Here is a 10,731-nt window from a genome sequence, read left to right as displayed (position 1 = left end):
TCTATTTGTTAATCATTATGTGTATATATAAATATGTATGTATTTACATTTTCAAAGCCATTTTGTCCTTTGAGACAACTACCAAGACCAATGCACCACCAACCAATCAACACTCCCACTACCAGTCAACTTTCAGGACAAGCCAACCACATTTCTTCGGAATTTTAATGCCCATTGTCGATATATCCTTGTACGTTGCCACAATTTCAAGGATATAATAGGTTGAAAAATCACAATAATTAACTCTAATTATACATAATTTTGTACCAAATTCACACCATGGGTAGTAAGGTTAATAGTCTAAGTAAACGAGACTCCTATTATTATAGAGTGTAGAGAAGAAATACGTGAATGTTTATAATAAAAAATTCTAAATGATATTACTACGATTTTTTTATTCGTGTTATGATGTGATTACGTAAGATTTATTTATTTATTTATTTTTCTTTTAGAAATTAATTAAGACTAAGCTCATCAACATTTTACCCACCTCATGATGAGGACCCCATATAAAAGGTTATGTATACATTTGAGAATCTCCATTCGTGCTTATATATTCTACTATTTACACATGTATTGGAAGCGGAGCAATAAAAACTCTTATATCTCTTCATTGAAAATTGTAAGGTTCAACTCTCTCTCTCTCTCTCTCTCTCTCTCTCTCTCTCTCTCTCCTTGCTGGCGGGTGCAGTTGCAATTCTCTGGGCAACCATAAGGCTAAGGTATCTTCTATCTTCTCTCTCTGTGATCAGAATATAGCAAGTTGTTTCTTTACTATCTTTTGAGACTTTTTATAAGTCTATTACAGTAGTTTATACTTTCTCCATCTCTTCCACTTAATGGATTTCAACTACTCCCCATAATTTCACATTATTTTAGTACACAACATATTACATATATATATATATATATATATATATAGTGGACATTATTCAATTCCGAGCTCAGTAGAATCATCTTTGTTATAGAAGTTATTTGATTTTTGAACTTGTAACACACTAGTATTCAAAAGTTAAACGCTGAACCAGTTAACCAATCTCATTTTTTTCTTTTTACATGTAAATGACCGTAATATTATGTTATTCAGCAACTGACAGTTAAGCTGTGAATTGCACTGTCGTCATTCTAATAATGCTAAATACTGAATGACAATAATAGTTTTATCCAGTACCACTTGCATTAACACAACATTTATTCTTTTGGTTTCTTTCGGTGCGTTATAATATCCTAGTTGCTAGGAAAAAAAACAAATCCTAACTACCAGTCTGGTAAAATGGTCTTTGAAGAATTATATATATATATATATATATATATAATTGCGTTAACCAAAGAAGAGTATATGTGGTGTATATATATATATATAATTGCGTTACCCAGAGAAGAGTATATGTAGCGATCTAGTGGATGGGTGTGAGCGAATGCGAAACACTGACGAACTACGGGTGCACGATTCCGTATTGCCTAGGTATAGAAAGGGAAAGTAATATATATGTACTAGTGTTATCTCCTTCATGTTACTCCTCCCAAGAGACATGTCAGATCCGGGGCATCCCAATTGGATTGAATGGGATGACAATTTGTCATTCCGAATCTGTAAAATCAGAATTTTGATCAAATCACACATCGCAGTATACTAGGCCTTCTAATTCTTTAAGAGGTTTATCTAAAAGATTCGCAATATAACTAGGAAGACGTTTCAAATACCACACATGGGTTACTGGGCATGCCAGTTTGATGTAGCCCATTTGATATTTGCGTATCTGAGAATCAACAAATTCGACTCCGCATTGTTCACAAAATTTCTGGTCTTCCTTTTCATCTCCGATTACTCGATAATTTCCACAAGCGCAAATTCCGCTTTTTATAGGCTCAAAAATTCTTTCACAAAATAATCCATCTTTTTCCGGTTTATTGGTTTTGTAATGAAAAGTGTAGGGTTTTGTTACCTCTCCAACTATCTCTCCATGCCTGGGTATAGAAAGGGAAAGTGGTATATATGTACTAGTGTTATCTTCAAATAATATGCGATCTTTTGAAATAAAACCTAAGAATAAAATTGTGCGAGCTCAGTCTCAAGTAATGTCATTCAATCCAACCCGTATGATATTTTGGCATAATAAAAGTGAAAATATGTTATTCATAACAATACAATAAACAAAATACAAAATTTACCTTCTGCTGTTACTTCTTTGCTTTGCTTATGCTCTAAATGCATACTTTATACCATTAACGATCTCTTATGACATGTATTTTACAAGCTCTAGTTCTAAAGAAATTATTATTATTTGGTTAAGAGACTCATTTGTTTAATCAAAGAGAAATGCTAGGTTAAAAACCAAAAAAAAAAAACAAAAACAACAACAATAACATCGGTGTTGTGGATTATTTCGTGATACAGGTCTCACAATTCTTTTTTGAGAAGTGAGTGTCTCTCACTATTAGTCTTTAATAGGACTTGAACACTGGACATGACATAACCGCACTTGGAGGGTATCACATAGTGTAGAGTATCGAAAAACTAAGTAAAAATATATTCAAGGAAAAATGAGAATTGTTGTTGAACAAATATTATATAAAAACATTGATACATGTACTTGTTTATGAAAAAAGGCATCCAAGCATGCACAAGGCTCCGTTCTAGAATGCCAAGAATACCACGTACAACTCATATAGTCGTATAAAGTAAATTTCATTTTTAATGTTTTTTTTTTTTCCCCCTTCTCTGCAGCGTTAAACATGGATAACAATGTCGAAGAGAGGCTCCTTACATCAGAAGTAGAAAATGCAAGTTTGAAAGAGAGGGTTTGGATAGAATCCAAAAAGATATGGAGGGTTGGGTTTGCTGGTATAATAGCAAGAGTAACACAATTTGGAATTATTGTGGTAACACAATCATTCATAGGACATATAAATGAATTAGATCTTGCTGCTTATGCAATTGTTCAAACCATTGGTGTTCGCTTTGTAAATGGGATTCTGGTGAGTGCTTATTCACACTTCCTATACATTCCTATACATTCATCACTGTCATAATTCATAAACATTGTTCTTATGAAAAATATTGATATATATATATACACGCACATACCTAATGCAGTTAGGAATGGCCAGTGCAACTGAAACTCTTTGTGGGCAAGCATTTGGAGCAGGGCAACACCACATGATGGGGATTTACTTGCAGAGATCATGGATCGTTGATTTTGTTACCGCGACAATCTTGCTTCCGGTGTTCATCTTCGCGACGCCAATCTTTAAACTACTTGGGGAGGAAGAAGACATAGCAACAGAAGCAGGACATATCTCTCTATGGTTCATTCCATTTATCTACAATTTTGTCTTCGGCTTGACCATCCAAATGTATCTGCAAGCGCAGTCCAAGAACATGGTTATTGCATGGCTATCTGCTTTCTCATTTTGCTTTCATGTGCTCCTGTCCTGGATCTTTGTGTCCAAGCTCAGCCTCGGAATCCCCGGAGCAATGGGGGCACTGATCATTTCTTCTTGGTTAGTGGTCATAGGTGAGTTTGTGTACATCCTGGGAGGTTGGTGTCCTCTGTCATGGAAAGGATTCACTTTAGCTGCCTTCCATGACATATTCCCTGTGGTGAAGCTCTCAATATCCTCTGGTATCATGCTTGCGTAAGTAAATTAACTTGCACCACTTCCATGCATGCTTTACATATATATATATAGCTACCCTCAATATATATATATTTAACATCTACTTTATTATTATTAATTGTTTTATTTTCTTACTTTCTTCTTCTTTTTTTTAAATTATAGGTTGGAGCTATGGTACTATGCTATTCTAGTCCTAGTGGCAGGATATGTGACAGATGCAGAAGTAGCCATATCTGCCTTCTCTATATGGTAAGGTTTTATTCACTACTTTACTTCTTGTTTCTCTTGCCTTACGATGAAAAATAATAAGAATGACTTTTATGCAGCCTTAACATCAATGCATGGGAATTTATGATTGCCCTTGGCTTCCTAGGTGCCTCATGGTATGCCATTAACTAGTAGCGAGAAGAAGCAATATTGCCACTCTTTTATCTCCCTAATTTCATGTTGGATTGAGCCACTGATTTTCATAATAATTTTATGTACAGTGTAAGGGTTTCAAATGAATTGGGGAGTGGCAACGCTGAAGCAGCAAAATTTTCTATGAAAGTCACGCTGGTTACTTCAGTTTCAATCAGTCTGTTCTTTTCCATTCTCTGTTTATTGTTTGGTCGCAACCTTGCGTACTTGTTTACAAGCGAAGATGAAGTTGCAGCAGAAGTGTCAAGCCTTTCTGCCCTACTTGCGTTAACAATATTGTTCAATGGCATTCAGCCAGTACTCACAGGCAAGTAACACATTAATTGGATGTTATATAATATTACACTAATCTTATAAATATTATGCATAATTGGAAAATTAATTAAGATTTATGATTTATATATGCAGAAATCTTTCTAACACTTTATTTTATATGCTTCACCCCTAAAATCTTGCTATCAGGCATAGCAATAGGCGCTGGCTTGCAAACTATGGTTGCATATGTTAATCTGTTCTGCTATTATGTGATTGGGGTTCCTATTGGGGTTCTGCTTGGATATGTGGCTGATTTGAAAGTTAAGGTATGTAATAAGCTATTTGTCTCCAACTTCAGCCTTTACCTAGAAAAATTTGAACAATCACAATGTGAAGTCATAGGAGTATTGTTTTTCAACAAGGCAAGAAGAATATGTTATGATGCCATTGGGACATTGAAACCGGGAATCCTATCTCTGGTTCTATGTTTGTTTTAGTTATGTACAACTACAATAACAACAACCAAGCCTTTTCCCAACTACTTGTCTACTTGGAATCAACTACATGAATTTTTATGTTTCCATTCCGCTCTAAGACCACAGCCTCAGTCAAACCACATGTTATCATATCCTTCCTTACTAATTCTACCCATGTCAACTTTGGTCTTTCTCTTCCCCTTAGTATCACCCGTGGACTATGTCACTCTTCTTAATTGGCACACTTAAAACATTTTCTTTGCACGATCAAACCATCTTACGTACAACTGATTCTTGATTTTATAGGGAATATGGATTGGACTGATCTGTGGGGTGGTAGCACAAACACTTGTACTTGGCTTCCTGATATTGAGAGTCGACTGGAATGAACAGGTAAATGGAATAAAAAAAATGTCTCCTTATAAAAACAAACGAGTTTCATTTCAGCAGAATTTGAGGCTCATAATTGTACCACTGGTACTTGATTATGAGATATTTCCATCTTACAGGTGAAGAAGGCATCAGATCGTCTCAATCGGTGGTTGTTGAAACCTGAGGAAGAGTCCAATCACAGCTCTAATAGTGCTTGAAATCGATACCTAGAAATTTCAATCACTAATTACACGAGAGCTGCAAGTGATATTTAGATTTTACAACTATTGCTCCAATTTTGTCTCCTTTTAGTATCATTTTCACTTATGTTGTGTTCGGATGGCCCAAGTGTGAAATTGTTGTTTACAACTTTAACAGCACACATTAAATTACAGACCCAATTTTTAGCAGGTCGAATTTTCATCTCCTTAATTCGCTCTCTTTGTTCCATGATCTTGAGCTGTTACTTCTATTACTCACTCTATATGTACACTTAACATTACAAAATTCCCTAGATATTTTATTTTCCTATATTTTGTTCCACCCATGATTTCCATTCTCATTAATAAAAGATCATTTAGGTTTCGTTGTATACAGGGGAAAGAAAAGAAAGGAAAGAATTATAAGAGAAAAGAAAAGAAAAGAAAAGAAAGGATAGTTGTAATTTATATTCGTGTTTGGATAGATAAGAGAGAAAAGAAAAGAAAAGAATTAACAATATTATTGTTTGGATGACACAAAAGAAAGAAAAGAAGAAAAAGGATAATAATAAAATTACCATCTTAACCTTTATGGTAGGGTTAATAGGACAAAATCATTTTAGCCTCCCAATCCCTCCATCGTTCCTCTCTCTGTATATAGAGACATATATTATATATATTACCTGTTATATAGACATATATATATATATATATATATATATTTCTCCTCTCTCTATATATAGACACATATATTGACACATATATTAATCATTCAGAAATCTGTAAAATCTTTCAAAATCTACAAGAATCAATTTGGGCAACTGGGAATTCTTAGAAAAAGTTGAGGTGCTCTCTCTATCTCTATCAAATCGAAAAATCATGCGGTGGACTTGGAATAGTTTTCCCCTCCAGGTGCTCTCTCTCTCTCTCTCTCTCTAAAATCGAAACATCAAAACCCATATCTCGGCATATCATTTCAGATTGTTCCAAAAATCAAAACCAAATCCCTTCTCAATTGCAACTCTCGCTCTCTCTCTCTCTGCAACTGCATATATATATATTTCAACCTCCCCAATAGCCTCCATCTCCTTCTCAGCCTCACTCTCTCTCTCTCTCTGTAAATGTATATCAAAACCCATATCGCATAACATTTCAGATTGTTAAAAAAATCAAAACCCATATCAATCAGTTTCTATCACCTGCTGTTCCAGTTTGGTCGCCGTTCACAAATAAGCTTCAGCCGGCTGTCTCTCATCTCTTGCCCCTTCTGTAATTTGCTCCCTTTCTCTCCAAATCCCTTCAAATCTTCTCAATTTTGAGGGGATTTGATTTTACTGTTTTGGAGGGATCCCTCCAAATCCTTCCCAATCCTTTCTTTTCTCTTCTTTTCCCTCAATCCAAACACACATAACACTATCCTTCCCTTTCTTTTCTCTCCAAATCCCTCTAAATCCTTCAATCCAAACGAGGCCTTAAGGCCTACAAATCTTCCAGACTCCAAACTTATTTAAGCAATTAGTAGATATTTTAGATAAATCGAACCAGATATTTTACATATTCAAGTAAACAACAACTAATGTGTAAGTTTCTTTAACCACTTTCTTCTTCTACTTTTTTTTTTTATTTCTATAGGCACATGTATTTTAATCAATCAGACATCAATGTTCTACTTTCAATCAATAATTATTGGCTATTAAACTGCTTCAATGATTTATATTGCAAAAATACTGAAAAGTCAAGTACAAGAATAGGGTACACCATTGTAAATCTAAAGTGCTACAGTGAGTGTGCGTGTTTGTCTGTGTGTGATTGTGTGATCTTACATTGAGATTTACGTAGAAAGAGAAATAAGGTTACCTTCAGATCCGATCCACTAAAAGAGAGAAATTGAGTAACGATGGAGAGATCTAAATGGTGAAATATTGAAATGTAGCAAGATAATCACTGCCCTGTTATAAGAGAGAAAGAAGGGCTTGAATCTCTGCTTACCTCCAAACGCGTGAAGGAGAGACACGAAGAGGCCGTAATAGAGAGCGTTCAGTGTTCACTGTGTGTGGATATGAATTGGAATTTAAAAAGAATTTAGATTTGATGGGATTTTAACAGAAAATTCGCAATCACCCCGGCCTACTCCGGTGATTCACCCCATTAAGAATTTGGTCTGATCTTGATATCATACCTTTGTAGGATTCGATCCAACAACTTAAATTATTAGTGAATTAATACTCAGTTTATATATATCTAATTACTCTTTTATCCAAATTGAATGTGAGATAAGCTTTTTCCCTTGCTACAACTAATCACTTTGTGTATAGTATATCACATTTTTATGTATACAAACATGTATAGATGTAGAGAAAGAAAGGGCAATTGAGTGCAAATTTTTTAATGAGATGGGGCTCTTGTTGACAAGCCAAAGCACATACCAAGAGTCCCTCCGATGGGATCCTTTTATGCGATTATGGGCCGAATTTAGCCACCGAATTTTTTTTTTTTTGGTTAAAGGTAAGCTTTAGCAACAGAATTTGTTCCAATGGGATCGTTTAATTTTGACCCAAATTTATGGAATTCAAATGGGGTTGTCGTTTTTTACGATCCAAATAGTCCGCTTTCATTATTCTATTTTTTTTCTATTTTTTTTTTTTTAACGGGTTGAGAACTGATTTTGCTTTTATTGCATTTATAAAAGCAGTTCTCAAGAATCAGAATAGAGAATAGTTTTCGATTTTTTCATATTTCAAACCTGCTTAGTTAAGATAATTTACAAAACAGTTTCCGAAAAACAAAAATTCGTAAAATTACTTAGTTGTATGAGTTTTTTAAAATAGTTTTATAAACTAAGAAAATAAATAAAAATATTATTGTACCTCACACTTTTATTCCTTTAATTTTTTATATGAACTATTAATGCGTGTGTGTGTATATATTTAAATAAGTGTTAGAGGTGAATTCATTTTAACTAAGTATTCTTAACTTAATAAAAGTTGCACAAATATAATATATTAAGTTTAATTAAAATTTGACTAAATTTAAATACAATAAAAGAGTTATATGAATTACTTCAAGTGTCATATGCACTTCTAGTTGTACAAACATTAATTTTAGTGATACAAAACCAAAATAAAATATTAGAGAATTACACAAATAGTTAATCAAAGCAAAAAACTGGAGAAGCGACAGAATTTCTGAATGATGCCCACATTTGATTATGTATGTTGTTCCTTCTTTTTGATCTTTTGCTCAGAAGCTACAGAATTTCTCAAAGAATGTTCCAGCAACTAATGATATTATCTAGTCTTTCAATCATGATTTGAGTGTAAATCAATGTTGCCTTTGATCTTCACAAAAGGAGCACCAACAACCTCTCTATTCAAAGGTTCAGGTTTACCAAAGTGGGCTTGATCTTCCAAGTTTTATGAAATTCTTCAAGCAAAGCCAACAATGGGGTCTCTTTAATTTCAAATTCACTCTCTTTTTCTTCTACTAATTCTCTTTCAAATATACTAACAAAACTCAAGAAAAAATAATAGTTAGAATGTATCAATAAGAGGTGTGTGTGTATATATATATATGCCAAGAGAGCCATTAGAGATCTGAACTTCTTCGTGTGACCCTTAGAATGAAAAATATCATAATACAACCTTAGCTAATAAACTCAACCAAAAAAAAGTGATGCCCTCTATAATGAATTTGGATATTTAGAATCAATTTTCCAAAGAGATAAAAGATTCAATACTAAATAGAATGGGATCTAACCAAATTTGTCATTTAAAAAGTGGTGTAAACAAAAAAAAAAAAAAAAATCCTTTTGACAACATAGAACATAACGCTAGTATAAGTTTCATTATCCAGAATAACAAGAGGACCATAACAACTATGTACAAAGATCAAATAAAAATTGCTCATCAAATTAACAGGGGAAAAAATATGAACTTTGAGTCCAAGATTGAACAAATAGAAAATAACTGAGACTGGAAATAAAAATTGCTCATTAAAAAAAAAAATGAACTTTGAGTCCAAGATTGAACAAATGTCATATTTTTTATGAATGAAAACATAAATATGACAGTGGGTGACATCTTATCCCGTTACAAGAAATCTGGAGGACTGTATGGCATTGATCATCATCAAGTTCTCACCTTCTAAGTAAAATGGGGGAGGGTTCAAGTGCCCATTGAAGGAAAATGGATGTGTGAGTTTAAAATAAGAAAAAAAAAAAAAATTATCTAATAATTCAGAGAAGGAAAAAGGTGAACACATAAGATATAACACTAAAAGAAGAAAGTTTCTATTATGATCTATTCATAGATTCCATGTTTCCATTGGAGACTTCTAAACTAAGATGAACTGTGGGAGTCAATATTGGTTTTTATTTGCATCAGAATCTGTTTTGTATTTTAAGAAGATATTAGAAAAACGAGGGATTGATTTGAAAGGAATGTGTAGCTTAATTTTATATTTAACATTGTAAACTTAGATCTTAACAAGATAAATGGATATATTAAATAGCCTTTAGAACTTTAACAAGATGAAATGAACTTTTTCAAATTCACGTGGGGAAGGATTCTGCTATCACTTTAGGTCTCTTCATCCAATTCCAATTGCTAAGCAACCTATGTATTTGTGATTTGATACCTAATTCCCTTCATTCCCGATCAATTAATCCCTATTTCTCTCTATATACAATTTAGTTTTTATATCTCTATATACGTATATCCCAAAAAAAGTAATGATGCGGTCATGAAAAAACCAAAAAAAAAAAAAAAAAATCAACATACTTAGTCCTGAATTACAATCATTGTTTTGCAATCAATTTTAATCTCAAACTTGCCCTAATCGGACAATTTATAAAATTTCCCAAATCACAGTTACACGATTTCTGCAATTTTACCTGTTAATTCATCGCATCGGCTACTTCAAATTCATTGCAATCACTGTGAACTTTGACTAACTTGGCATCGTATCTTGGTAGCATCATAACACTTTGCATCACGACCTCTGAGATCAACTCACTGTTGGGATTTATATGCCCTGGCATAGCAAATTCCTATCTGGATTGTAGTGACATATGTTCCTGACATATCTGAAATATTTATGATTTATATAATTGGTGAATTCAATGTATTATGTTTCGATTCACTATGAAATTGATAGTGTCCATGTAATTACAAGAAATATTTATATATATGTATGTGATGACAATCAATGCATGATATATAAATAGTAATTATAAATTATTCATAGTCGGTAATTATGGATGGACTCATAATTAATTAAGACTTGAACTGGATCCGCGTTAGGTTGAGATATATTGCGAGAGCCGTCGTATGCAATTACTCCCTATCACCGTCATGGCATTTGACTCTTAAGCATGAGAAAAGTATAGA

At 33.3% G+C, this 10,731-nt stretch overlaps 1 protein-coding gene and 1 long non-coding RNA gene across 2 annotated transcripts; one reads left to right on the top strand and one right to left on the bottom strand.

Annotated features, from left to right (window-relative positions):
* The first annotated feature begins 546 nt into the window (after positions 1-546).
* On the top strand, positions 547-5,576 carry LOC132312909 (protein DETOXIFICATION 24-like). The gene is made up of 9 exons (XM_059811471.1): positions 547-722; positions 2,729-2,979; positions 3,098-3,639; positions 3,784-3,870; positions 3,948-4,004; positions 4,110-4,348; positions 4,504-4,622; positions 5,079-5,165; positions 5,282-5,576. Exons 2-9 carry the CDS (start codon positions 2,737-2,739, stop codon positions 5,360-5,362), a joined length of 1,455 nt encoding a protein of 484 aa, XP_059667454.1. The 5' UTR covers positions 547-722; positions 2,729-2,736; the 3' UTR covers positions 5,363-5,576.
* Positions 5,577-8,339: 2,763 nt separating this feature from the next.
* LOC132312908 (uncharacterized) lies at positions 8,340-10,357 on the bottom strand. Its single transcript, XR_009483348.1, has 2 exons — positions 10,236-10,357; positions 8,340-8,847 (listed from the first exon to the last, which is right to left on the bottom strand). It is a non-coding gene; the product is annotated as an uncharacterized LOC132312908 (long non-coding RNA).
* Positions 10,358-10,731: the final 374 nt, after the last annotated feature.

The sequence above is a fragment of the Cornus florida genome, unplaced genomic scaffold (genome assembly GCF_030987335.1).
Source record: "Cornus florida cultivar Cherokee Brave unplaced genomic scaffold, ASM3098733v1 CherokeeBrave_3.0.0_Hap2_Chr06, whole genome shotgun sequence".
Classification (NCBI taxonomy): Eukaryota; Viridiplantae; Streptophyta; class Magnoliopsida; order Cornales; family Cornaceae; genus Cornus; species Cornus florida.
The sequence above is the reverse complement of the archived record's forward strand: the minus strand, read 5'-3'. Positions and strand labels throughout refer to the sequence as shown.

Bases quoted from the DNA above. Each gene is read 5' to 3' on its own strand.
- LOC132312909 (XM_059811471.1), top strand. From the start codon at position 2,737: ATGGATAACAATGTCGAAGAGAGGCTCCTTACATCAGAAGTAGAAAAT. The intron at 2,980-3,097 runs GTGAGTGCTTAT...TACCTAATGCAG, and splicing joins GCTTTGTAAATGGGATTCTG to TTAGGAATGGCCAGTGCAAC. The intron at 3,640-3,783 runs GTAAGTAAATTA...TTTAAATTATAG, and splicing joins TCCTCTGGTATCATGCTTGC to GTTGGAGCTATGGTACTATG.